Below are 27,894 nucleotides of genomic sequence, written 5' to 3'. Positions count from 1 at the left end.
CCACCATTAGTTTCCACTGGAAAGTTGAACGCGATTCGGCGACAGCTATTTTGCATACTAATAAATACGGAACCGCCTACGAAAAGGTTTCGCCCGCTTTTATTCGTCGCTAGCAGAATGTCAGGTAAACGCTTTTCGGTTCTCGACGGCGATTGGCGAGAAAGGCAATCCGTCACGCCGGGAGGGCGGCCCGCTATGGCGAGCCGCAGCTCGGACTCCGCCTTGGAGCGGCACACAGCCCGACGCAGCCCGGACGCCTCTTATCCAAGGCGTTTTTAAACGCGTACTGATTTTGAAACGAGCACCCAGCGACGGTGTCGGCGACCGTGGAAAACGGGATTTTTTTTTTTTTTTTTTTAATAAATACATTTCATTTCCTATTTGGGGAGAGGTTGTAGAAGAATGTATTCTGTTGACAGACCGTTGGGATAGATATGTAATAGTTTCTCTCGCATTTGCGCTGGTTTTTATTTCGTCGCGGTTTTTGTTTTGTTACTGAGACCTCCTTGCTTCGACTCAGGAACTCCGCGTTGACATTCCGTCTTTTGGCAGCTCCTCTGTTTTGCCGCAGTAAGTCTGGAGTTTGCGGACGATCCGACAGCACACTTACGCCGACAGAAACACCAAAATGCCCACAGTCATGGTTTATCTAATAACTCCTTTCCTACAGATGTTGAAGAGTTCATTGCGGCGTTGTGACTTAAAGCGATTGTATCCAATTTTTTACCGAACGCAGTTCAACTTTAAATACGTTGAACTTTTCATAGTCGACAATTAGGACACGGTGTCTGAGTGAAATTTAAGTTCAGTAGCTGTTGTTGGCCAGTTAGCTAGCTAGCTAGCTAGCTAGTTTATCTAACCTATGTTCTTCGCTGAGCTGTTTAAAAAGTAACTCGACTTCCTTTTAGGTGAAGCAGCAGGCTTCAGTGGCTGTAGCTGCGGGTTTATTTTCCCAGCCTGAGCAGTCGTTCGCTGTCGTTTTCCGCTGAAGTCGGTGTGTTTCGCACAGAGAGCTCTCGTGTCTTCCCTGTAGTGCAGAGGAAATGGCAACCGCTCTCAGTGGCCGCAGTCTCGGTGGACGTGCCCAGAACCCCCGCAAAGGTCGCATTTTGGGTATTATCGATGCCATTCAGGACGCGGTCGGACCCCCTAAGCAAGCCGCGGCAGACCGTCGGACGGTGGAGAAAACGTGGAAACTCATGGACAAAGTGGTAAGCGTCCGGACCTGTATTTACACCCCCCACTCGTGAAGACGCGGCAGCGTGTCCTCTGCTCCCTAAACTGAAGTAGTTTTCTCTAAAGCGGTTTTTGGAAAGGTTAGCAGCCTCACCGTCACCGAATGATTGCATGAAGAAAACTGGACGGCCGCACATTTACTTTGCATCTCTCGTTGAGAGTTGTAGCTTCAGGCATTAATATCTTGACTAATACGATAAACCTATTGACACAGTTAAGCGTTTGAAACTGCAGTGTGTATTTAGTTGCACATAATGTCTCCATATATCAGTGATTGGAGAAACAAGTCTGGAATGAAGAGAAATATGTCTGCAGCTTTCCAGCCTTTATGTCAGATGCCAGTGGGGACGCATTCATTTCATCATTAAGGTTTAAATGAAACGTCTGAAGTCAAGCTGTGTGTCCCGTGTAGGTGAGGCTGTGCCAGAACCCCAGGCTGCAGCTGAAGAACAGCCCTCCGTACATCCTGGACATCCTGCCGGACACGTACCAGCATCTGCGGATGATCCTGTGCAAGTACGAGGAGAGCCAGAAGCTGGCGCAGCTCAGCGAGAACGACTACTTCAAAGTCTACATCGACAGCCTGATGAAGAAGTCCAAGAGGGCTATCCGCCTCTTTAAAGAGGGCAAGGAGAGGATGTATGAGGAGCAGTCGCAGGACAGGTAAGGAGGCCACGGGCCACGGACGCGTGCTGGGTTGCCGCAGTCTCTCGCTGGGCTGCGCACGTGGGATGGAGAGGATGCCGTCGGGTCTTTTGTAGGCAGGTAAACGGAGGGGGATTTTGTGTGTGTGTGTGTGTGTGTGTGTGTGTGTGTGTGTGTGTGTGTGTGTGTGTGTGTGTGTGTGTGTGTGTGGAGCACAGTGTTCAGGTGGAGCAGTGCTGTGAAACTGCTTGTTTTGCAGGGAATGATGGAGGGGTGTGTGTGTGTGTGGGGGGGAGAGTTTATCCTACTGTCCAAGACTGTTATTCCCAGCTACTCTGCCTCATGGACATGTGTTTTGACATGGGCAGATGGTTTTCTTGAGGTAATTGTTGAGTGTTAGCATGGTTCTCAGCCTAATCCCTGGTTGAGCTTTTTTCTTCCTGACAACGACCTGCCCCTCTCTTTGAACACACTGCCAGGAACTGGGGGGGGGGGGGGGGGGTTGTTGAAAGGTTAGGTCACATGACACTCTTTGTGCTTGTCATTTATTCCAGTGTTTAACGATAGCAAGAGCAGCTGGTAATTGCCACAGAAGCCCCTTTCTGACAGTCAGATGGAATGAGCTCATCCATACTGGGCCAGGGGTCACACAGGTCAAACCTGTCAATGGCAGGTTTCTTCGTTTCTTAATGAGAACTCTTAATGTGTGTGCACAAAGGGCAAACACCAGGTCAGCTCATTCCTTTGTATGTGGCCCCGGCTAGTTTGTGAGGAGAGATGCTGTCCAGAGAGCTCACAGCCTGCTGATTTAGGACCTGCTCCTCTCCTAATATTATGTCTGAAGTGAAGAGGAAAATCTTAGCCTTATGGTTTCCTGACAGCCAAATGTAACATTTCCAGCATCTGGTTTAAAGTATAGCCTCTCATTTGCAATTATTTTGGCCCCTAATTATTTAGGTAACTGCTGTACGGTGTACATTTTGAGAGAGTCCTCAACATGTTTTCCAACAGCGTATTTTTAGTTGTTGGTTTATTGCCCAACATTTATGTGCGTGCGTGCGTGCGTGTGTGCGCGCGCGCGTGCGTGTGTGTGAGAGACACAATAGGAGTGGTCGGGGCCACTCTACTGCTCCTGGAAGAGCTCTTGGCAGGGGTGTTTAATTTGGCCAAATTGCCAGTTCTGTCCCTTGCACTGACCTCAGACTCCCTGCTCTCTGCAGGGAACGAGTGATTGAGAAAACAGCCATGTGCATGAAGGGGTGGGGGGTGTGTGTGGAGTGATGGAGATGAGAAAACAGGCCAGTAAAGGCCAGGTGGGGTGTGGGTGGGTGTGGGTGTGTGTGGGTGGGTGTGGGTGTATTGGGAGTTTGGTGTGATGGAGAGTAGAGGTGCTTTTGTTAGCCAGAGGACTCTGCCTGACAGGCTGTGCTGACACACTGCCGTACCCCCAGCATGTTCACAGCAGACACACGTGCTGACGGCACGCCGCTCCTGCCGTGTCTCCGCGTGTTTGCGTCTCCAGGGAGAGTCCCCCCTCTGCTGCCCCGAAGGCCCCACTGTGCGGGCCCACAGCGCATAGCGGAGGAGCGCTTTCCTCCACAAACAAAACCAGTTTGAGATCGGAGGCGTATGCGTTATGTGGCCTTGCGTGCATGAAGTCGATTACGGTAATAATGACGGAAGGTGAGCGGCGGCGTAGTGCTGGAGTGTGTGTGCCCACTGCTGTGGCTGCCGGGCTGTAGCTTGGCCCGCACATGTCTTCCATGTGCTTAAGTCATTGTGCTGTACCTCTGAGAGCAGCCATGGGGCTGGCCGCCTGCTGTAAACAGCATTACTCGCAGACAGCCTTGTGCTGGATACACACGGGGAAATACTGAATCTTTGCAGCAGAAAAGATGACTTCAAATCCAAGTGTCTTTTTTTTTTTTTAAGGGATTTTGTTTTTTCAGTCTGCATGTGTGCTGCTGGTCTCAAAATACAATATTAGCCTAGGTCAAGTCTTGACTTTCCTAATGCACCATATTTATTGTTGTGTATAATTCTATAATTGGGCTTAAATGTTTTGTTACCTTCAGTTGGATCCAAGTGTATCAAGTTGATGTGCTCATTGGGACTATGTGTGCTATCAAGGGTACATAATTAATCACACCTAAAGCTAATTAAGTTAAGAGTTGGTCAGGGCAATGCAGTTAGCCCTGGATTTAAAATGCGTAGATCATGAAAAAAAACGCAGCCTGTTAAGGGAAAAATCTCTTACGTTTGTCATAGTTTTATTTTCTTGCTATTAGTTTTGCAGTGGGCCATAATAAGTTAATTGTGCAGTGCTTATAGTCTCTGTTGGGTGGGGGGCTTTTGTGTCTGTAGACGTTTGATGCAGTCTGCCTTGCAGCAGGGCTCAGGCCACTGCTCAGTCACGGCAAACAGCCGACGAGGTTGGAGGTTTTCCCGTGCCTGGCTGAAACGGTCTAAATGCATTAGCATCGGTCAGTAGTGTCATTAAGGGCTGACCTTGCCTCACTCGTGGACGTGGAACGTGGCCTTATCGAGCGCACACGCACGGAGCAAAGAGTGAAGTATGGGCTGTTCATGGGACGTGTCATTTCGTCCTCCTCTTTCTGTGGCTTTGACATGCTACCCTTCTGGCCACTGCTGCCGATGTCGGAGCATGAACCAGGCACAAGAGACAATCCCCTGCAGGAACACAATACCGCTGCCTAGTTCCTCATCCTCTACTACTGGTTAATCATTGAACTAATTTTACTGTGCACCTAGTCTGGTGTTCAGCTTGCAAGTCCATTGTCAGTTTTTATTTATTTTTTTATTCATATCAGATGTGTGCCTCAAAGTGTAAATACCTGGTAGCACATGTTGTTTAGTACGCAATTGCCACATAAAATAAAAAAAACAAAAACAAACCTGAAACGGTTCTGATGAGGGTGGAAAACAAGTCTGTTTTTTGAGACAGGCATAAAGTACTGAGAAATGCACGAAGGTTGCAGTGGCTTTGAGGTGAGCTCAGCGGGGGGGTGTTTAAGCTGCTGGTTAGGCTTACGCAGCCAAATAGCTGAGGTTTGGCCTTTTAAGAGGGTTAGAGATAGCAGTCACAGGCTCCACCGTGCACAGCCACTCTCACTGCAGACATGGCTAACCCGCGAAATTGAGCTCTGTGTTTACTGCTTCTGTAGATAATGGGAGGACGTGATGTCTGGTCTTCTCTGGCCTCTGTCAGCTCTGCAAGTGGAGTGCGAGGGAGGATTACACCCCCTCTGAGCCGGACCTCGCCGAGCTAATGCACTCCACCACCTGTGCAGCAATTGCTGTCGGTTGTCATGCACTTCCCTGTAAATGAAACCTGCTTCACTTTCAGCTGATTGACCGCGAGGTTGCTGCAGGTCAGGCCATTTCTTCCTGGCTTCTTGAACAGCCTGTTATTTTATTTATTTATTTATTTATTCTCCCCCAGGTGTTTGACACCTCCCTCTCGGTGGTTTAGATAGCACCACATCACAACATCACAAATGCCCCTTTACAAGTAGGCCTACTGCATGAGTGTTCTGTAAGGTCAAGTAGAAGATCTTTTTAGTAGCTCAGTGTAGGAGCGAAAGTGTTTTTACGTACAACCACCTTTTGACTTTATCTTATCAGCCTTGAGATAACTAACCAGCACACTTTAGCACATCGCTGCGTGCTGCTGGCTCCCCGGTATATGTGCGGGCGCATGGAAAGCTGGCGTCCGGCTGTGCGGCGGGGCTCCCTGCCGTGGTGAGGTCCCAGCTCTCCTCGGGCAGAAAAACATGACACAGTTGTCGCTTGAGACCCGCCTACCTTTCGGCCCTCCTCTACCTGCTGTGGGTAAACAATGAAAGCGCAACACATTGCGGGAACGCTCGGTGCGCAACACGCCGCTTCAACTTCACCTCACTGCGTGCGAACACAGGGCCCTCCACAGGCAGAGCATGGCCGGCCAGGCCTGGACCTCCCGCAAAAAGACCTCACGCACACTTAGGAAGAACATGGCAACTCTGTAGACTAAAGGAGTAGAGTGTATATAAGTGCACTTCTTGGCCTTCGCACAGGACAGTTTCAGATGCTTTGCTGCTTCAGAGTGAACTGCAGTAATCTCTCATTGGTTAGTATTTCCAGTTTTTGTAATCATGATGGCTAGCCACTGGACAAAAGCAAATGTTTTTCATATTTGCATAAAACAAAGAAACAAGCACTTGTTTTACCCGTGTGTGTCCGTGTGTGAGACCATTTTGGTAAAGCAAAAACTCCTCCAAAATATTAACCAAATAAATCTAACTTCTTAAGATATGAGACGTCAGATATTTTCTGGGAAAGCTTTCAAAGGTATGATTTTGTAATCTTTGAGTGAAAATGTATTAAGTGATTGTTCCGCAGTGTTAATTTATATCATCTGCTGTATTTCAGAATCACTGTTGCCATGATAGATTTTAAACCTGTAGTTAGTTATTAGGCAGGACATGAAAGGCTTCAAACCTGCAGTATGTTATTAGGACAGACATTTGCGCTCCCTTTTCATGTGCATTTTATTTATGTAACATATCTGAAATTGGAGGCTACTTCAATAATGACAATCTTGCACTGAAACCCAGCAAAAAAATTAATGTAGTATTAGAATTCAGGCTTTGTGGGCCTGGGCATGCCATGCGCATCTCATTATAGACAGATGGTTTTGCATTTATTTATACAGCTATGTTCTTAATAAACTAAAATTATGTAATTTCTTTGAAATAATTAGAAGTGACATTTTAGGAGGAAACCAGCACACGCCTAGCAGCTTGGGTTCAGTCCCTTCCTGCCCTGACGATCTGCGGCACTGTGTTTGTTGTGTGCTATGTAGGCCGAGCCAGACTTGTGTATGGCGACATCCGCAAGGGGCTCCCGGCTGACTCGCAGCCTGCTTGCTGCACTGGGGGTATTTCTGAAAAACATCATGACGACCTGTCTAACAGAGCAAGGGAGAATGTAAAATATTTTACTGAATGGAAAAAAATGTCAGTGTTTTAAAAAAAACCAAAAACAAACAAAAAACCCCCGTAAACCTTCGTACATTGTGGTTTGATACTAGCTGAATGCGAGCCAGCTAACACGACTGGGGCCAACCTGCCTTGACTGCGTCTTTTGTTTTTATACGGTCGCTGGAAAATGCGTTCAAGTCACTTATTGTTTGGTGCGCTGGTGTCTGACCACCGTGCGCTTGTGTCTGACCGCTGAAGCAGAAACGAAAGTGCAGATGAGGCTGGAACAAGAAAGTGGTGGATGTGAAAGCGCACTAGTCAGTCACATGGGGAGCCCAGCCTGGCGAGTTTCCCTATGGCTGTGAGAGGAGCGAGTGCCGCAAGCCAGTGTTCAAAACCTCCCGCGCCCTTGTGATTACTGAGCACAGACCATGTAAATTATGCCCACCCAGACCACCTCTGAAAGGCTTGTTAGCTCGATCTGTTGCAGAGACTGGAACCTTAGAACCAGCGTCCTTCACGGAGGGCCACCTTCAAGTGGGGCTCCCTAAAAGCGATGCAATTCGAAGCAGATTGTGAAAAGCTGTCGCCCGAACTATCGTTTTGAACTGCATTTAACATACAAGATGCCATGCTACTCACTCCAGGTTGTTGTTGTGTGTTGTTGTTGTTTTGTGTTGTTTTGTTTTGTTTTGTTTTGTTTTTTTTTCTTTTCGGGAGGGCTTTCAGGCCATGCTGCTGCTCTGATGGTCGTTAATTTGAGTTATTTACAGACCGGAGCCCCAAGGCCTTCAAAGTTCGTTGACCCCAGGAGGGATGAAAGGGAAACCATGGCCTCCCTCATCTAAGAGCCTGCTTCCCAAATGGACCCCCCCCTCCTCTGCGCACCCCACTACTCCGCCCCCCCACAGCTGCGTCTAACGCACTCACGCATGCCCCAACACAGCGAAGTTCAAACAGCGCTGGAGTAAGGGCCCGACAACCAGATGTTTCTGCCCTCTTTCCCTCCCACCAGTGATTTTTCTATCTCTTCTGTTTCTTTCATCCCTCTGTGTTTGCGAGCTGCGTGCTCTCACACGCTGAGGGCCAGGTTTTCTCTTCTCTCCTCCGTCCCGCGGCAGCGTTGGTGGTGCCGTGTTTAATGAGCCCAGGGTTGTGTTTGAATAACGCCATAATTAGCCCCCTATGCTTCCGCTGGATGGGGGGGGCACTCTTGGTGGCGTGGCGGGCGTGCTTTCCACACGCCACCCCTGAGCTTTCTGCCGGCGAGGAGCAACATGTCAGGTCAACCAGTCGAAAGGTCACCTCGTACAGGGACCAATCAGATCGCGCCCCACTGTAAAGCTCCGTGGCTGTGCTCATGACGGACATGCTGGTGACCACCGCCTTGGTCCAGATGTGAGGCCTAAAGCTGCGCGTGGTGCGGCACGTCCAGCTTGCATTGGAGGTGCAGAGGGGCGCAGGGCAAGGTGGAGGTGGGTGGAGGTGAGCTGCGGGACCTTTGCTGTGTGATCTCGTTCCAGGTGTTGGATGTGTCTGGGAGTCGAGAGAGTAAATGCAAGGTGGAGGAAAATCCAGTTACATCCTGTTTGTGTTTTCTTTCTGCTTACACACACACATACACACACGCGCCTCCTTCGAGGCATATGTAGAGAAATATATTTAAAAATATACACTTTCGCTTTCTCTCTCTCTCTCTCTCTCTCTCTCTCTCTCTGAGAGAGATATTTGGGGGGGGGAGAGACACCAGGTGGGACAGAAGGTTCAGCGGATGTCATCTGGAAAAGCTGGGACATCTATTACTTAATGTCTTGACAACATCTGGTTATCTGTCCCTCCTGTTTGCTCCACTTCTGCTCTTACATTCTTATACACATTACACATCCATTCCCTCCGCTCAAGGTGATGTTTTGGTGCGTGCGTGTGTCCCCTTTCCCATAGCAGAGTGAAATAAGTGTGCCTGAATTCGGCTCTCCGCCTGGACACGCGTCTGTCCTGATTGTCTCGCGGTGTCTCTGCTCATCCCGGCACGTCCGCACCCATTGGTGCTCTCTTACAAGACAGGCCGCAAAGCAGGTGCCATACTACGGCAGGTTCAGCCCATCCAAAGGGCAAATCAATGGCAAAGCCTGCCAGGCTGACTGAGCCTTTAGGGCATAAGTGGGAGAGGAGATGAGAACAGGCCTCTTTTTGTTTTTTCTGCTGGTGTTTCATGTCAGTGCTTGTGCTGTAGGTCGGCTGGATTCCTGCCGGCACATGTGCGGTTAGGGGCAGGGGCGCGCGGGTCCCCCAGTAGAGGGCAGGGTGGGGGTGGTATGGATGGGGCGGGAGGGGCCATGTCCTTCGTCTGGCAGCATTTCATGTACGTCCATATGTGAAGTGTCTTTGTGGCGCTGGGTCCGCTGGGAGTCTGGCTGACATGTTTGATTTATCGTGGTGGGGGTGTGTGCGCGTGCACCCCTGCTATACCTCAGTATGTCCCTCCTCCTCAGTAACCACATGAAGCAATGAGGCACTTGCCCCTCACACGCGCGCGCAAGCTCACACACCCCAGTCCGCAGAGTTCAGGCTCCACCTTATACACCGCACACACGTACATACAGACCCACACAAACAAGTGAGCTCTGTCTCACGAACTACTCTTGAGACAGAGGGCCGCAGAGAGAGCACTTCTCAGAGAGGGAGTGTGTTTTCACTTGCAGAACTTTTGAACACGTTTTTGCAACGTATATTTCAGCCTCACGCACCCCACACAGCTAATCGGCTATGTTTTACAGTTCAGAGCAATTTTGTCTAGCCAGAGCTAGTTTGTAATTTGTGTGTGTGTGTGTGTGAGAGAGAAGAGAGAGTAGTTTAAACAACCCTTCGGAGGAACCAGCTTCTTGCATGCCGTGATGACAGCGATGTTATTTGTGCGAGTTGACCTGCCTGGCTGGTGTTGTCACTGGGTGCCGACGTCTGCGGCTCCATGGAAACAGCATGGCCCTCTGGCATCATGGCTGCCTGCTCCATTAGCCTGAGATGAGCTGAACAGCAGCGCGCCTAACACTCCCCTTCCCATCACTCCCTCTGGCAGTCCCTCACGTCTTTCGTCTGCCACTCCATGACAGGTGTCACTCAGCGTGAGAGATTCTATTTAGTCTGCACACTGACAACTGCACACATACACGTTAACACACATTTATGATGTCTTTTAAGAATGATGAATGCTCTTAACTAACCTCTAACCCTAGACAAACGCGTTTCCTGCTTCAGCCCCTGAGACCATTGCAGAAGCGAAATTGTTAATTTCACTTTCAGTAATTCAACTACTTTGTTCTTTAAATCTTTTAAGAAGCCCCCAATACACCTTTAATAACTTTGCTTCTAATTGGGTTAATTAGACTGCTTTATTCCACAGATATTTTAAACCAAGTTACAGTGTGGATTGAGAATTGTGTGCTTTTCTTCTGAGCTGGAGAGCCTCGAGCTGTGTGTGCGTGCGCGCGCGCACACACACACACACAGATAAGGTCCATATTGATCTGCTATGGGTGCAGTAGGCCATAAAGAGCTTCATTACGGGAATGACGAGAGAGGCGGTGGGAGGGAGAGATTCATCCCTTCAGGGCAGGTCGGCAGGAGACCGAGCCCCTGATCCCCTGAGCCCCCCCAATCCCAGGGCCGGCTCCCGTTCGTGCTTAGCCTGCAGGCCAGGCGCCGGCGTGTAGAAGGCTCGCGTCTCGTTCACTCTCACTCCCCAAAGCCGTCATCGCAGGAGCGGCTTGCTTTGGTAGTGCCGTGCCAGGAAGCAGGACGGAGCTGTAACCGAGTTGGCGCTCGCCACTACCATGGCCCATGTTCTTCCCTGCCTCCTCCTGTTTGTTCCCGTCATGCGCATGTAGCTCGCAGTGCATTTTAATTGCACATTGCCAAGGAAAATGCTACTCTGATCTGCTCATGCTGTGTTTGTGTCTGTGTGTGTTCTTATGGCTCATGACAGTTGCCTATTATGAGCAACAATCTGCAACCCAAAGCAAGCAAACCGCTGACCGAGTTCATTAGTATTCAGTGCCAATAAATGCAAATTCTTGTTTTCTTGCTTCAGTTCTGCTAATGTAGAAATAACTTCGCACTCAATTATTCTGCATTGCAGGCAGAAAGAAGCTTCCTCTCCCCCTGATCTGACCTGTCTGCCAATCTGAGTGCATGCAGTGATCAGCAGGAAGATCTTATCACCATGGACATAGACACTTGCACAGGAAGTAACAGGAAGTACTGTCACAGTGTCCTTTATGCTGTGGTGATATCACTTTTTTCTTTGCTGAGCTTCTCAGCAGTAGTGACACCCCACATGAACACACCCGAATCCAGAAAGCACAGCCGTCCTCTACCCAGAGTAACACAAGTGTCCCGTTACACGGAGGTGACGGATCAGGGAGAGCTGCTGGCAGTTTTAAAAGCTCTAAAAACATCTAAACCGAGCAGCAGGAACAACGTTATGAAAAAGTGAATAAAATACTGGGGTGAATGAGAGGAAGGTCAGGTTGGGGGAAACCCATCCATCTGGATCATTTTCAGAAAACGTATACACATGGGCTCACCCTGATGAAGTTGCTGAATTAGGAGGGGAAGAGATTTTGGGTGGAGAAGTTGTTCCGGTTAATATGGAGAGTGCTGGTCTGGGCTACTCGGACACTGCAGGAAAGAAAATGGCCCCCGGTGCTTGGCTCTCTGCGGCTCCACCGCACAAAACAGCCCTGACGCCCCGCCTCCGTCTCCTGTACCAGGCCGTTACCTTAGATGACCTGGACCTGTTTGCTCAAGTTTAAGTTCAGCCTTGAGCAAAACATCCTTCTGTTTGAAGTCCATTTGGAGAGTCCTTTTTTAGTTTCGGACCATGCTTTAGCCAGAGAGCCCTCGCTGAAGAGCGACGAGATTTATTTCTGAGCTACCTCATAAAGATGGTAAACTGAAGAGAACGCTCTATTAACTCGGTTAACTCTTGGTCTCGAATGCAAATTCAGAGAGCTTGACGTGTGCTCAGCAGCTTGATTATGATTTGGAAGGTGATTTGTACCGAGTCACTCTGTTAACTATAAGAGGCTGTATTTGCACATGCTTCATAAATGAGTGTTTGCCCTGCGTGGAAAGAGAGCCCATATGCCTGCGTTTCACCGAACTCGGGAGGGACCGTTGGCACGAGACCCAGGATATCTGCAGACGAAGGCAAGATTGCGAACGATGGCTTAGTTGCGCTTGGCGAGCGAGACCCAGCAGCAGACTTCTCCACCGTACTTACTGGGAAAACAGCCCTCCTACTGGTATAACCAACCTGGACATCACCCGGGAAGCCCTGATGACACATGCGCTGCTTTTATGGTCGTTCCCTACTGTGTCCACAGCCGCACATGCAGCACAGCATCGTACGGTGTGTGTGTGGCAAATCCAGAGCTCTAACTCTCATGGCCCAGGCGGGTAAAGTGCCTGTCGGTGTGCTGTGTGGATTTAAATTTTTTTTTTTTGTCCCCCTCTCGTCTCAAACTGGGCCTGCCATCGGAATTTACGGCTCTCTCGTACGTCACGCATCACATGGACGAGTGTCCAGTTCCCAAAGCCCCTGTCCACAGGTGCAGTAAAGGAAAGGAAGTCCCTCTCTGGCAGGATAACGCAGTTTCCTGTATGACTGGCCTGCCCCCAAGGCATTGCCTGTGTGTGTGTGTGTGTGTGTGTGTGTGTGCGCGTGTGCGTGCGCTTACACCCCCACCCCTGCGCGTTTCGTTGCAGCTCCTCGCGGTGGCCCGGGGAAGAGCAGCACTCGGAGTCTGGACTCCATCTGCCAGCCCGTGACGGGGTGGAAGTGAGCCTTGTTGTTGAGACAGCAGTTCCAGCAATAATGTGTCCATTGTATTGTTCCAGGCACAGCCAGAGCGATGGCCTGCTGTGTGTGGGCGGGGGCGTAGGTGGATGCGTGTCACTGAGCCTGTTCAGTTGGGGTTTTTTGGCGGATGAGAGCGACAGCCTCCACGTTCACTGCATCACCTGTGTTCTTTGCGGCATGGCTGCACAGCCTACATGTTGGCTGCGTTTAATTTATGGCGTCCATGGGTGAGACTCGGCAGGCTGTAGGGGATTGCTCACTGTCTTGGCCCTTTACATCTCTGCTCTCCCTCTCCGGGTGTCATGGAGATATTCATTCCTTTCTTTCTTTGACTTTTAACCTGGCTGGCTAATTGGGGAAAACCCTCCCCTGTATGTTCAGCTAACCGCGGCCGCTACAGAAGGGTGATTGTCCAGTTTGAGTGCGCTGTTCGCGTGGGGGCGATGCAGGTCCAGATTGTGGGAGCTGACAGAAGGCTGTGAATATAATTTCCAGTTAATTTCCTGCTGCTCTTCCTGTCTATGTGGGAGGGTGAAGAGCAATACTGTCTGTTCTCAGAAAATGAAGGATTACACCTCTCCCCCACCTCAATCACACACACACACACACACACCCACACCCACACACAGCCACCCATATTTTGTCCCAGTTTGTTGACTTTGAAGAGGTGAAGGTTTGACAACAGACTAAAAAGCTAAGCAACAAAAAAAACAAAAAAAAAAACAACAAAGTTTTTGAACAAGTATGATAATGGACTAATCCTAGCACCCTAGTGAGAGAGAAAGCCGAGGTAAGTTTCCATAAAAGAAGTGAAGTTCGCACTAGCGCAGTCTCTCTCTCTGTGTGCGTGCGTGGCTGTGTGATTTGCATGGTACTGACAGTCCTGAATGGCTGACTGACAGCTTATTATTAAAGCATGCGCGCGCACGCACACAGATCCACACCCATACATCCAGGCGAAATAATGCTACTCTGAGCATGTGGGTGGCGGTAGGAGGGTGGGTGTGGGGGTAGGGGTGTTTTTTTTTTTTTTGGTTTCCCGTCTGGACGCGTGCGTACAGACTGCAGAGATTGGTCCTCCCTCAGGCAGATAAGTGGCACTAGCTTGGGGCGGGGCAGATCCGGATGTGGATCCAACACAGGCAGACCTGCCTGCTGCTGTCCGGACCAGGCGGCCCAGGCTCACGCACGCAGGGAGAACAGCCCTCCTCACCAGAGAGCCCATCAGCCACATGCAAATACACCAGGCCATTTTGACGGGGCCCTGCATCAAGCCTGAGATTGCTCTGATTGAGTTGGGATCCACAGCAGGGCGATTATGGGCTCTGGTTTGTTTTGTTTTTGTTTGTTTGTTTGTAAAGAGAGCTCATCTGTAGTCTTATCTGATTAAAGTGTATACACATACTGTCTTATTAATGTTTTAAAAAGACACAGGAGTGTTTCCATCATCCAGTAGTAACACTGGAGAAGAATACTTGGCAGTTCACATTTTTACAATATTCAGCTCTGTGACACATGAATGTAGGTGTATCTGGGCAGTGTCAGGAATCTCACAGTTCAGTGGACTGCCATGAGTTACAGTTGCATGTGTACACACACACTCTTCTGACAGCACAGCTTGAAGAATGTTTGTTTAATTAGTGAGAGCACTTGATTCTGCAGCTAGCTGCTATTACAGTGTAGCACATGGACATTCATTATACATTCAAAATGGCAGCCGTTCGCAGTCTCCTTTAAATATTTATAAATATTTATTTGATCTTTCTGGTGATGAGGTCTGATGAACAGCCTGCTGGCTTGATTGGGGTTTGTCAGATGGTATTCTGCACAAAAGAGATTTGAATCAATAAATCCAGCCAGCAGGAATGAAGGGCTTGATCCTGCCTGTCTGTCTGCCTGTCTGTCTGCCTGCCTGTCTGTAGCTTTCACACAAGGGCTTCGAGTGGGGTCGGGGCTTACAAGACCATCGTGATCAATCAGGAAATAAGAGGTAGAGGTGGGGGGCAGGACAGGACGGGGGGAGGAGTCCGTAGGGTTGGGGTGTTTCTAGGGCTTTAGGGGTGGGTGGGACCATGTGTGTCTGGCCCCTCCTCCCTGACGGTGCCACTGTTCTCTTCCTGCACCTCCAGGGTGGCTTCTAACCAGGCAATAGGCTGGTGAGAGAGAATTGTGCTCTGGAATGGACTGAGCCAGATATTTATCATACATGCACACAAGGATTTGTATTCAAAATATTTATTTTGGATAATGATGATACTCTTAAGGTGCACAAAAAATTTAAATTGTTTTGACGTAATTGCATAGATCTAATTCTTATTTGTTATATAGCCATATAGTTATATATTTGTGTGTGTGCGCATGCATGAGATCAGGTGCATAGGCTGAGCAGTGCTGCTCTCCCTCTGGTGTTTTTGTTGTAATGATTTGGGTTGTTGTGCAACTCTGACTTGCACTTTGCCTGTCTGGGCTCCACTGGCTAATTAGGCCAAGATTCTCTTTCTTGTTCAACACTCCTGATTTCAGAGATTGTTGGTAATTACTACCACAATGCTATTATCCTCCTCACTCTTTAGCTTGCGTATGAACAACATTCAGTTCAAATCACTTATCTTATACCCAGAGTGTAATGATAAGGGAATATTAATCTTTGGCCCATACGAATGTGCTGAAGGGATTTGCATCTTAAAAAGCTTCTCCCTGGGTGAAGACACACATTCTGATTTAATTATCTAAATACATTTCCTTTAGGCTGCATGAGGCCTAAATTTGCTCTTGCTGGGGGAAAATACTCGCGGTCTAATCAAATACTCATGGACCCAGTGCAATTCAGAGGCTCTTTGTAAATGCTCTGCATACTTAAGCAAAGATGCATTGTATCAAAGAATCTCCTCGCCGCACAGCAGTTCAGACGGCACTAGGGCAGATGAACTTTTGAGGTCAGGTTTAAGATGTCTCTTAGCATAGGTCTCGTCTGATTTCAAAGGGTCTACAGTTTGCTTTCTTCTCTGCAGCGCTCTCTTCTTACACACACACTACTGTTTTTATGTAAGGCATGTCAGGCCACTGTAAAAGGAGTTAAGAATGCTTCTGGAGACAGTTTTGTGTGTTTTTGTTTTTTTTTTCTAAATGCAACCACGACCCCAACATCTAGAATCAATGCGGAATGCAGGAACGAAATTGGTTTAAAAATGCCAAATTTATGTTCAGTGATGCCTGATGGTCTCTGTGCTTTCTGAGACCACGTGATACAGACGTGCACACGTTTGTTGTGGACCATCAGTGGCAGATTTTGGGTACTACTGATAGTCGCAGTGTTGTCTGTCACCTCAGCATCTTTTTGTCAGCTGTTGATTTCCATTTTATTTCACCCATTTAATCTTGTGGTTTAGGCACTTCTCAGTATAAAACCAGAAAAAGCGGCTCTGTTGGTGCCGATCTTCATTGCTCTGTGATTTCCTTGGTGACCGAGGGCTGCCTTGATTAGATCAACAGCTTTAGCCTGTCTTTTGTGCCCTCGGACACGGAGGGCCCCCCCCTTCTTGGAAGCGGAGGAGGTCTTTTAAACGCAGCTCCGTGTCTGAAGTGATCTGCTTTCTCTGCTGTGTTCCTTTTATCCAATGCGCTGAATGTTTAAGAACAGTCGTAGGCTTCTTCACCCAGGTGGACGATTAGACAGCACGATTCATTTGTTATGGTGTTAATCAGAATTAGGGAGCGCACGGCTTTGGCCAGAAAATAATCTGCCTTGTCCAAGTCGGCTGCATTAATGTGTGTGTGTGTGTGTGTGTGTGTGTGTGTGTGTGTGTGTGTGTGTGTGTGTGTGTGTGTGTGTGTGTGTGTGTGTGTGTGTGTGTGTGTGTGTGTGTGTGTGTGTGTGTGTGTGTGTGTGTGTGTGTGTGTGTGTGTGTGTGTGTGTGTAATATTTCTTCTCCTCTTTCTACAGAAACAGTGAGTGAGTGAGAGTTGAGGAGGAGAGGGAAGGATGAACTTCTCTCTCTCTAATGGAGAGGCTTCTCTCACTTCCTCTGCTGATGATTGTTAGTGGTTTTAATAATGCATGGTAGTGTCAGCATGGGTGCTGGCAGGATTTCATTTTGTTTATGTTCGTGTGTGTGTGTGGGGGGTGTTCAGTGGATGGGACAGATTGGCTTCCTGCAGGGGTAACTGATGGATACTTCATCTGTGCTGTGCAGCTGATGTCCTATTGCCATTAGTCATTCTCTCTCTCTCTCTCTCTCTCTCTCTCTCTCTTTCTGTGTGCATGCATGTGCATAGCTGCGTGTGTCAGTAGATCTCTCAGCCCTACAGAGGAGCAGTACATGTGCCACGCACCGTGTGCTTGGCTAAGACAGTGTTCCTGTGTGCCAGGTGTTTTGTCGATGAGTGAGTCATGCCTGTGCCCAGGTCCTCCCCAGAGCACTCTGATGGGGGGGGCGGAGGCAGAGGCTAATGGATGAGCCTAATCACCCTAGCTTCCCTCTGAATAGTATAACTGCTCTACAGTTTTATCCATCTGTCAGTCTATCTGAACACCCCTTCAACTACCCCTATAATCACCTCTCCATCCGTCGGCCCCATCTCCATTGGCAAACTTGTTTGCACGAGCCGACGGAGGACTGCGTTCCTAAAACTGCGCCCGGAGGGTGGCAGGGCATCCTCCCCTCTGTCAGCACACGCGGAGGAGAGAGCTTTCTGGACACAACATGCAGGCAGGGCTGTTCCACTCCTGCTAGTTTAACATTTGGGCAGTTTGGGAGCATAAAACACTGGGACAAAAGTCGGCCAGGGTTCGCCAGCCATTGTGTTGGGTCTCTGAGTGAGAGGTGCGAGTGCCTTCCTGTGTTTGGTGCAGTGTGCTTGCTCCAACATCACGCCGCATCGTGTACAGCTGTACTGTACTACTTTGGCACCAGGCCATGTTACAAAGCCCTTTATGGTAGGTTGTTGTGTGAAGTCGTGATGGGCGGGTGTGTGTGTGTTTTAGGCAAATGTAGGTCAGTTTGTGACTGCGAGAGAGCAGAGAGAAAGAGAAAGTGTGAGTGAGTGAGTGACTGACAGTACAATGGGCTGAGCAGTACAGGTGTCAGGAAACCACGTGAATGTCATACCAGGCCGTTACACTCGCTGTACAGGTGTCAGCATGCACACATGTGCACGCACACAGCCCAACCGCACCTCTCCTGTGCTGCCTGTGTGTGTGTGTGTGTGTGCGCATATGTATTCAAGTAAAGCCAAGAGCCTGTACAACATTCTCTCCACTCTACATGCATCGGTGCTGATTCAGTGCAGGCCGCATTCCTACATGAGCACCTAGAAGTGACGTCATGGCACATCGTGTCAAGAGACACACACACAGGGTCACAGGCTGGGAGGCCCACGTGTAAGGACAGAGGGCCGTGTGTCTGGTCAAAAGATTTCTCTCCACCCTCTTGCCTTCTCTCTCGCTCATTGGTCATCTTAATCAAACTGGTGCTGTATGTCTACAGTGGGACTGCTGGTCTGTGCTGCAGCGAAACGCCAGGCAGACCAGCACATAGTTGTTCAAGGATACAGAATGCACGGTAGGGCAAACACTAGTCAGACCGGCACACAGCTGGTGGTGTGCATGCGGTGGGTGCTGTTGTCTGTGCAGTTCATACACACACACGCCTGTGTGCATAGCAAGACTGAGTTCTGAATGGGAATGAAGAACCTGATCAAAAATGCAGATAGCAATGCAAATAAAAATAAATGTCTTAAAGGAATGAGCCACTGTGTATCAGGCAACTGTATATTGACTAATGGGGAGGCGTGTGTGTGTGTGTGTGTGGAGAGGTTTGACAGGTCTGTGGCTGAGGTGTCTGTCCTATTGGATTGGGACAGGCACTGCATACCCCAGAGTCTTTTATTTTCTTAGCACATGTATTGATCAGCTTCGCTCAGAGAGAGACTGGTCACAGGGAGTATGTGTGCCTGTGAAGGGATTCAGGGCATGTAGGATCGCACGCACGCAGGCAAGCAACAAAAACAGAAAAACAAGTATAGACAGACACAGAGAAGACCAGGGCCATAATACTACTGGAGCCACGCGGCAAGAACTGTAGCCTAACCACAACCCGTGTGTGTGTGTGTGCGCACGCGCGTTTGCATGTTTGTGTTTCCGAGATGGATATTAGAGGTTGTAACAGGAAAACCAGACAGATTGCCTGCATTTAATTGATGGGGGAGGGGTGATTTCAGGCGACACTGTGTAATTTTGTGGAGTCTCCGTTTCCTCTGGAGATGTGAGCGGAGCTCTGCTCTGCCGTGGCCACCCCGTTATCGTCAAATAAGCCCTGGTCCACCACGACAGCGTCGCCCTCCTATCTCGGCGAGCGTGTGATGGGTTCGTCTCCGACAGCCCGTCTGACCGGCAAGTCTCTCCATAAGATGGCCGGCTGTCTAGAATGTGTGGCCCCTCCCCCGGCGTCAGCTTAAGAGCCGTGTACGTCTGTGGCCGAGACTTGCTTCATCTCACGGTGCTCCACCGCCTTTGTCGTGGTGAGCTAACAAGGAGGAAGCAGAGTGTGTAGCCAGTTGGTCTGTGTGTTCTGATGGTGGGTTTAGCTGCAGCTTTGCCTCGGAGCATAAGGCGTTTGACTGTTAAGAATGCATGTATGATTAATACAAACATGGCAGGAACTGTAGCCTAACCCAGCTGTGTGCCTGTCTGTGTGTTTGTGTGAGAGTGTAGCCACTCACACACCTACTAAGAAGTATTGAGTCACAGTGAGATCAATGGCCATACATGCACTTTAATGACTCAATAATTCTGAAGTTAGTGAAAGTACCATATAAGATTGTGTGTGTGTGTGTGTGCATGCGTGCGTGCGTGTAAACCCTGTGCTGCTGTTGGTTTTTCGCTAAGCTGGTGTCACATCTCACCAGCACAGGCCGTTTAGCGAGCAGGATGTAGATAATGACCTTTGACCTGACAGTCACATGATGCTATTAAGGGGAAGTGATTGGTCTGAGATCAGCACTGCTGCTGTTCTACTGCTATGCCAGGTCTTACTGCTTGACCCGCTCATACTGCTGAGTACAGCCACAGAATGCAGAAACACACACACGCGCGTGTACGTACACTTTGGGCTCAGGCCTGCTGAGTCACAGGCAGTGCGAGAGACCAGGCACTGCTGACTCCAGAGGAAAAGGGGGGAGAGAGAGAGACGTGCAGAGAGTATGCAAAACGCAGCCACGGAGAAAACATGTCAACAGGGCTAGATCTGTGTCGCCATGCTAACACTTCAGATCATTCTTCTCCAAACAGCAACTAGAAGGGGAAACGTGGTCATAATTTTTATTTATAGAACGTTTCACCGGTGCAGCTGTTTTTACAATTCATGGCACACCATTTTAAAAAGTCGGTCCCTGCCAGCTCAGAACTGTGTGGGAGGGGGTGGGGGGGATAGAGGCACAGCATGTGCAGCGCTCCAGGACCACAGCAGGAATAAGCCCGAGATGTGCCAGCGCTCCGCCTTTTATTGCCCCCTTCTTAATTCAGTTTCTCCTTCCTCAGGACAAGTGTTCTCTAGTTGGATAATCTCACTATGACTGATGCACGAGCACACACACCCACACACACTCACACACACAGTGTTTTCAAAGGTTCCTCTGCATGTTATCAGTCTGTACCATATCAGGTTTATAGGATTATACTGTGTGTGTGTGTGTGTGTGTGTGTGTGTGTAAGGAGGAGGAGGTATAAATGGGCGTTTTCAAAAAGACTTGGAGCTGTTCAGGAGTATATTGCAGATTTGCAGTTTGTGTAAGTGTATTGCAGTATTTTGCTGTATACTGCACATCTGTTGCAAGCTAGAGCTCTGCAATTAAGTAATTAACACGTGACTGCAGCTCACACACATGCACTTTTTATGACTGCAGCGCACATGCGTGCGCTATTTAAACCTTAATGCTGTGTTTTTGACAGGAAGTGAAAAATTGCACTTTATTAGCAAGTGCTAATATCAGGCAGTTCTCCTATGAACCGCAGGCAGAAGCAGTGTGGGTGTGGACAGCGGGAAGTCCTCTAGCATGAGCTGCAGCATGCACATGACCTATCGCAGCGCCGCTCTCTCACCAGTACCACTGTTTTCTTGTTGCACTTTGTTGAGAAACTGACAGATTGGGAGAGAGAGAGAAACTGAGACTGAGACACAGAAAGTGTACCTGCTGTAGTCCTCCCATCTCCTGGTATAGTCCTGGTACAGTCCTGCCAGTAAAGCTGCCTTGAACTGAGAGAGTGAGAAGTGGGCAGAGCCAACTGCTCAGACCCCGAGTCCCATACCTAGTGGGTATGCATCCAAAGATACTTCCTCGAGCAGAGCTGTCTGTTCCACAATCCTGGCGTCTAAACCCGGACTCGTCTGCCCTCCAGTGCGGATCTGTCTTTGGTGTCCATAACCTGGAGCTTATTGAGCCGATGTGTTTCCTGGGGACTCGGAAGGGAGAACTGGAGACGAGATCGACGTAGCCGCCAGCCCCGTGTAAAACAAGCGGGAAGTCCATTAGGGCCAGGGAACGGAGAGGGCGGCAATTCCCTGGATGGGGGTGTCGGATGAGAACGCTGCTGGAACGTAGGGGGGAGCGGGCATGTAGCTGCGCCAGGAGGGGAAGGAGCCCTTGTGGGTCCATCAGGAGCCGGTAACCAGATCAGGAGTGCACTGTGCTTGCTGGAGCAGGAAGCTGGCTGGCAGCGCTCTCCCCAGGGCTGGAGTTACCCCAGTTCAGCAGGGACCCGTCAGCTGCAGCTGAGATGCTGTTCTATGTCGTAATCTGTCAAAGGGACATGCCGAAGTGCTAACGGCCCAGGTCGTATCGTGGGGAAGCGGCCGCGATGGTCCCAGTTTGCGATTCTCTAACGTAGCACAGGTTTAGGAAAATTGTTGATTTAATGCTAACACAGTTAATAAATTGTGGAGAAGTTTGGAGAGGCAGACTGTCTCTTGGGATCTTTAGGTATTGGGATCTTCTCTTGGTTTCGCTTGGAGCTGTTCCACAAAAATGCCTGTGTGTGTGTGTGTGTGTGTGTGTGTGTGTGTGTGTGTGTGTGTGTGTGTGTGTGTGTGTGTGTGTGTGTGTGTGTGCGCGCGTTTGCGTTTGTCTCTGAGGTCTAGTTATCTGCTCTGTGCAGCCTGGCTCCTTATGGACTTGGGCCTCCGGCGTAGTCACCCTGCCTCATTGAGTGTCACCTGAGAGAATGTTTTGAAGGAGAGAGAGGGAGGGAGAGCAAAAGGGAAAGGCAGAAAAAAAGAGGGCAAGATTAGTGACTAGAGGGTTTAGTGCTGAACTGAGGGTCATATTGCCCCTCACTGTCTGTCATAGTGATGTAGGGTACAGCAATAAATGCCACAAGGACAAACCCCCTCGTGAAGGGTTTAAGTGCTGTAGCGTATTGCTGTAAACTGCTGTAATAGGCCCCTTATGTATTTGCGTACCTGTCCCCCTCTACTCTCTGCTCAGTGGGCTCTTAGCCCATGTGTCAAACCCACACTTCAGCTCTGCACTGTAGATCATGTGGTAATTATCACAGCATTGGCCTTTGCACTACGGGTCTGGTGGCTGGTCATCAGCCCTTCTCACTAATCTGGGCTGTGAGCATATTGACCAGTCTCACCACTCCAGATGAGTGTTCTGTGAAGGGCTTCACGGAAGTCACAGGTTGTAACTAATGGAAATAATATGGTTCAAAAAGAATTTGTTAATCCTAATACTAGTAGTAGCAGTAAACAACAGCAACAGTGATGTTTTTCTTAGCTCCTTTCTAGAATTCAGCGTTGCTGTACAGAGCATCAAAACAAGGCCAACGATGAGCAGATATTTAAGTACAAACGGAAAACCACAGACAACACACACAGGCTTTCAAATAAAGTTCAAATAAAAAAAATGGCTGAGCAGTAACGTAAATGTTGGGGCAGGGAGTTCCATAGCGTAGCTCTTTCAGGAAGAGTGTGAGGACCGGCTAACAGACCTGCTCCAGAGGACCACGCAGTGCCAAGAGGAATGGTTTGGACTGTACATGTAAATCAGTGGGCAGCCAATGTAAACAACGTGATCCTCTGAGCAGTGTCAACATGATGGTGTTGCCGTCCTCTGAACATCAGTAGTTCACTGGTATGTTTCAGAATAACCCGAGGCCTTTTAAATCGCTTATGCTAGCGAATGTGATTTTATGGTAAAGCTGATCCCAGGCCCGTCAGGTACTCTTTCATCAGCTCTGCCAATGGACAAGATTGCAGTAACAAAAAGAGGGCCTGATTCCAGATCGGCCTTCTGGGTCCAAGACATTAAACATCCTGCTCACATCCTCTCTCTTCTCTGGTAGTGGACTGCGAGCGGCTGCCTCTGGGCGGCATTGCCCTTCACACACAGGTTCAGGCTGTTTAGCGCATTATGCTCACTCCTGCCTGAGACACGTTAACTCTCAAACAAGCTCAAAGGCGAGCCACTCGTATCTCTGAGGTCAGGGGGGAATGCTCCGGGCTCATTTCTGCTCGTGTGTGTGTATTTCTGATCACAACGACACTGTGCACTGACTCTGTGACCTCCTCCTCTTCCTCCTCCCCAGGCGGAACCTCACCAAGCTCTCTCTCATCTTCAGCCACATGCTGGCTGAGATCAAGGCCGTCTTCCCCGAGGGACACTTCCAGGGCGAGACCTTCCGTATCACCAAGGCCGACGCAGCTGACTTCTGGAGGAGGTTCTTCAGTGAGAAGTAAGACCCCGGGCCGTAGGGTGCAGGAAGCGGGGGCTTCCCAGCAGACTGTACGGCGAGTGGCACCTGGGAATGGAGCTCCCGCGTTTGGCCACAGTGTTTTGCATTTAGCATTTATAATACGCTCACTCTGGATAAAGCTGACCCTGGTGCCCATGTGGGACAGAGTGAGCGTAAAGCAAGTTTTAAATGAGGAGTGTAGGAGTGGGGACCTCCATCTCTGTGTGTGTTTGTGTGTTTGTGTGTGTGTGTGTGTGTTTCTCCATTGTCTCTTAGATAGCAGCATGTTGCATCACAAAATTTACTGACTAGGCTCCATCCATTGGCTGGTGATGTCCATGTAGTTTTTAAGGTCCCCCTACAAAACTCTACGCGCGCGCGTGTGTGTGTGTTCGTTGTTGGATGCTTGTTCCACCACCTGTTGCTATGATACCCGAGTAGACCCCATCCATCACAGCATAGTGCTTCACCAGAATAGTTTGCCCCAAACTGAAAGCTTTATATCGTTGTTGTAGAATGTTGTGCTCTCTGACCATTTCCTTTCAGTGTGTTCACTCACTCTATCACGCATGCTCGCTCGCTCTCTCTCTCTCTCTGTGTGTACATCTGTCCTTTGGCATGACTTGCTCACAGGAAGTTTAAGAGCTGTAATCCATTTACAGGGACATTTCACGTAGGCCTTGTTATCAGTCTTGAAGGCTGCTGTGTGTTCCAACATCTCCTGTGCCCCACCCACACCTAATGGGGTTAACAAGAGGACACGTACACAAACTCTGTTTAACCCCACATGTTGTTGTCCTCTCTCTCTCACACAAACATACACAGTAGGACTGACGTAACAGTAAAGATAAGTGAGGAGCCTTCCGCCGATAACAGTATTACCAAACGCGATTATTTAAATCCTTGCAGACATACCATTTCTCCATTACGTTTTTAACAGTTTCACCTTTATTTAACCTTTTATTTCACCTTTTGTACAAGATGTTTTAATCTAGTTAGTGAGTTAGTTAGTTAAAAATTTGTACAGTAGAAAAGACTGCGTTTTAATTTTTGTCCACACAGACACATAACCAACTAATTAAGAAAATGGCACTAGAAAAGATCATAGCAGATTTTAAGTCTGGAAAAGAATGCTGGGATACCTGCAAATGAGACAAAGATACACAGTATGTGTAACCTGCTCTCTGTTAGGTCACATGTCTAGAAGATGGGTGTCAGAGTTACAGTTTGGCAGTATTTTGGTTTAGAATAAAATGAACACAGAGAACTTGTTTAGATATTAACAGTATTGTGTAAAATCTCAACACAAGTACTCTACCTGATGCTGAATTTAAATTGCAGTCATGAGTACAAAAAATATGTTTGCATGAATGAATGAAGCAGGTGATTATATTTAGCAGATTATTAGCTATAGCAGTATGTTTGTGTCTGAGCTAGAATTTTAAATCAGTAACTACTGGGAAACTACATAAATCAAAACCAACTTTTTTAGCATAGCGTTGTTTTTTTTTTCCTTCAAAACTGATTTGCTGTCTTGGATTGCTGTGATTCTGGAGATGACGGAACGTTTGTCTTCATTTTCATTATTGCCCAAACTGATAGGCAAGTGCAGAGAAGCAGGATGTGTTTGAGCTAAACACTCACTGCTGTTCCTTCTGCAGGATATCAGTGTCTCTCTCTCACACACACACTTTTCCTCTGAGCAGAGCAGGAACAACAGCTTCTTCATTAACTATAATATATCAAAGCTGTAAGAAGATATACACAAGAGATCATACAGGCATTATCCTCTCTCTCTCTCTCTCTCTCTCTCTCTCTCTCTCTCTCTCTCTCTCTCTCTCTCTCTCTCTCTCTCTCTCTCTCTCTCTCTCTCTCTCTCTCTCTCTCTCTCTCTCTCTCTCTCTCTCTCTCTCTCTCTCTCTCTCTCTCTCTGCAATCGTTCCATACATAATGCAGTTTAGTCCTGTGTTGTGTTTTTATCAGTAACGTGGTGTAGTTTCAGTATAGACTGTGTCTTGCAGACATGTTTGAGCATGTGCAATAGGTCTGTGAGGTCTCCTCCAACCCCTCCCAACCTTCCATGTCAGCGTGGGTGATTATGGCATTGTGCTCCTGCTTGCTGTAATCAGAGAACAGTATAAATTTGAATTCTTCAGTGACACATCCGCAGTGTGGGGGTGTGTTGCATGCAGGAGTCGCTGACTGAGCTTCCCCCCCCCCCCCCCATCACCAAGCTACATCCCCGTGAACTCCATGTTAGTGTGGTGTTTGGCTCTGCTTGTGACCTTTTCACCTCAGTTTCCGTGCACCACCACCACATAACGAACAGATGACAGGCAAGTGCCTTGTATGTCTCAGCTGGTCCTTAACGGCATGTGCGCGCGCAGGCACACAGAAAGGTTCACTCTCGGTTTCTTCCCCCCACTGTAGTGAAGCTGGTATGGTAGTGTGTGCTCTTTTTATTATTCATGTGGTGCGTGCAGCCCACACACACACACACACACACACACACACACACACAGTGACCCCACCGAGTGTAAAGAGAGGCCACCTGTGATGTTTGTGAGCTGCCCCTGAGGGGACAGACGCGTGACTAGGTCAAACCTTTCTGCCCCGCTTGCTTTCCCTGGGCGACAGTTTTGGTTTGCTGCTATGCGTGAAACCAAGGAGTGTGACCTTGCAGTGTATTTTTAACCCACCCCAAGCTGCAGGCACTGGGGATGCCCCACGGACGCCCCAGTCTTCAGCTCTGTGTGCTATTAGATGGCTGGAGTAGTGAATCTCCTCCAAACCATTTCTCTCTCTCTCTCACTCACTCACTCACTCACTCACTCACTCACTCACTCACTCACTCACTCACTCACACTCTCTCTCTCTCTCTCTCTCTCTCTCTCTCTCTCTCTCTCTCGCGCTCTCGCTCTCGCTCTCGCTCTCGCTCTCTCTCTCTCTCTCTCTCTCTCTCTCCCCTTTTCTCCGGACAGCCTGAGCCTGTCCTCCACCTGTTCAGTAATTGTGTGTGTCCTCTGCTGCACGCCCCACTCGTTAAGCTGCCCTTCCTAATTAACAGAGCAGCTGCAGTAAACAGTCTGATCATCTCCTCTCCCTACTGAATCCACACAGCCTGGGCTCCCTCCCGCTGGGCCTCACCTGCTCTTCCTAACTGCTAGAGCTGCTTAACACATCATATAATTGGGATTAATAGGCCTTTGCTTTACTGTGCAATCACGCTAGTTACATTTTGAGCCACTGTCTCACCTGGTCTGCAGCTTGTGACCCCTCCTCCGCTCTCCTGAGCTCCGTCCTCCCTCTGGTCAGCACGGGAAGGACAGGAGGGGTCACAACTAATGGGATTGATGTCACGGGTGGAGGGCAGGATGGGGGTGTTTTTGGGAGCCTTTGGAAATTCCCGTTTCGAGGCTAAACTCGCATGTTTAAACATTCACCCTGCACCCTCGAAAGTGTATGTTTGGAGATGGGAATAATGGCTGTTGAGAGAGCAGTTTGGGTATCTAGCTACTGTTGGAGAGGGTTCGCGCGTGTGTGAAGTGCCTGTTTTAACAAGATTGCTGCAGATGATAAATAAAACGTGTAACCGAGTAGGCCATTATTTTGAAGATGAGAGATTCTGATGTTTGTCTCTTATCCGATATGTTAACACAAAGTTTCGAGTGGGGTGAGTGGAGTGGAGTGGAGCGAGTATGCATGCTGACACTACTACTGTGTGTGTGTGTGTGTGTGTGTGTGTGTGTCTGTCTGTGTGTGTGCGCCTTCATAAAAGGTGACTGTGTGTGGGCGAGATGTCTTGTCTCTCTCCCCTCCCCCTCTTTCTTTCCGCTTTATGTAATTGGTTTACAGACTAGCAGGAGAATTTTATCTTTTTCTTGCACTTTAAATTCCTCCCTTTGATTTGCAAACACTAAGGAAGAGAGTGTTTATCAAAGCTGAGCAGGTCTGGCTGAAGTAACTGTCTCTAATAAATGTGCTGCATGTCTGATATTTTGGACTGACGTGTGTGTGTGTGTGTGTGTGTGTGTGTGTGTGTGTGTGTGTGTGTGTGTGTGTGTGTGTGTGTGTGTGTGTGTGTGTGTGTGTGTGTGTGTGTGTGTGTGTCACAGGACGATAGTGCCGTGGAAGGTATTCCGTCAGTGTCTTCATGAGGTGCACCCCATCAGTTCTGGCCTGGAGGCCATGGCCCTCAAGTCCACCATCGACCTCACCTGCAACGACTACATCTCCGTCTTCGAGTTTGACATCTTCACGCGCCTCTTTCAGGTACCCGTAGTCCTCGCCCGCACGTTCTCAAAGCACGCACAGCCAAGCCGGCGACACACCACATCGGGGTAACATTTAAATGTCAGAGGTTCATCATACAATTTGCAGTCACCCTGAAAGTGAAACCAAGGGATCTCCTCCCTCTCCCTCTCATCCTATCTCTGTCA

General features: G+C 48.9%; 1 protein-coding gene across 3 annotated transcripts in view; it reads left to right on the top strand.

Annotated features, from left to right (window-relative positions):
• Window positions 1–227: 227 nt before the first annotated feature.
• cblb (Cbl proto-oncogene B, E3 ubiquitin protein ligase) overlaps window positions 228–27,894 on the top strand; it is a 46,077-nt gene continuing 18,410 nt past the window's right edge. Inside the window, exons 1-5 of one of the 3 annotated variants that reach the window (XM_035535954.2) lie at window positions 230–570; window positions 1,034–1,211; window positions 1,649–1,899; window positions 23,309–23,455; window positions 27,571–27,727. In XM_035535954.2, the coding sequence (XP_035391847.1) occupies window positions 1,044–1,211; window positions 1,649–1,899; window positions 23,309–23,455; window positions 27,571–27,727 (723 nt within the window). In that variant the 5' untranslated portion in view covers window positions 230–570; window positions 1,034–1,043. Of the gene's footprint in view, window positions 1,212–1,648; window positions 1,900–23,308; window positions 23,456–27,570; window positions 27,728–27,894 lie in introns of all 3 variants that reach the window. The other 2 variants (XM_081702559.1, XM_081702560.1) reach the window with 2 other exon arrangements.

This window comes from Electrophorus electricus, chromosome 19 (assembly GCF_041902795.1).
Source record: "Electrophorus electricus isolate QZ-2024a chromosome 19, ASM4190279v1, whole genome shotgun sequence".
NCBI lineage: Eukaryota > Metazoa > Chordata > Actinopteri > Gymnotiformes > Gymnotidae > Electrophorus > Electrophorus electricus.
This window is presented reverse-complemented; position numbering and strand designations above follow the sequence as displayed.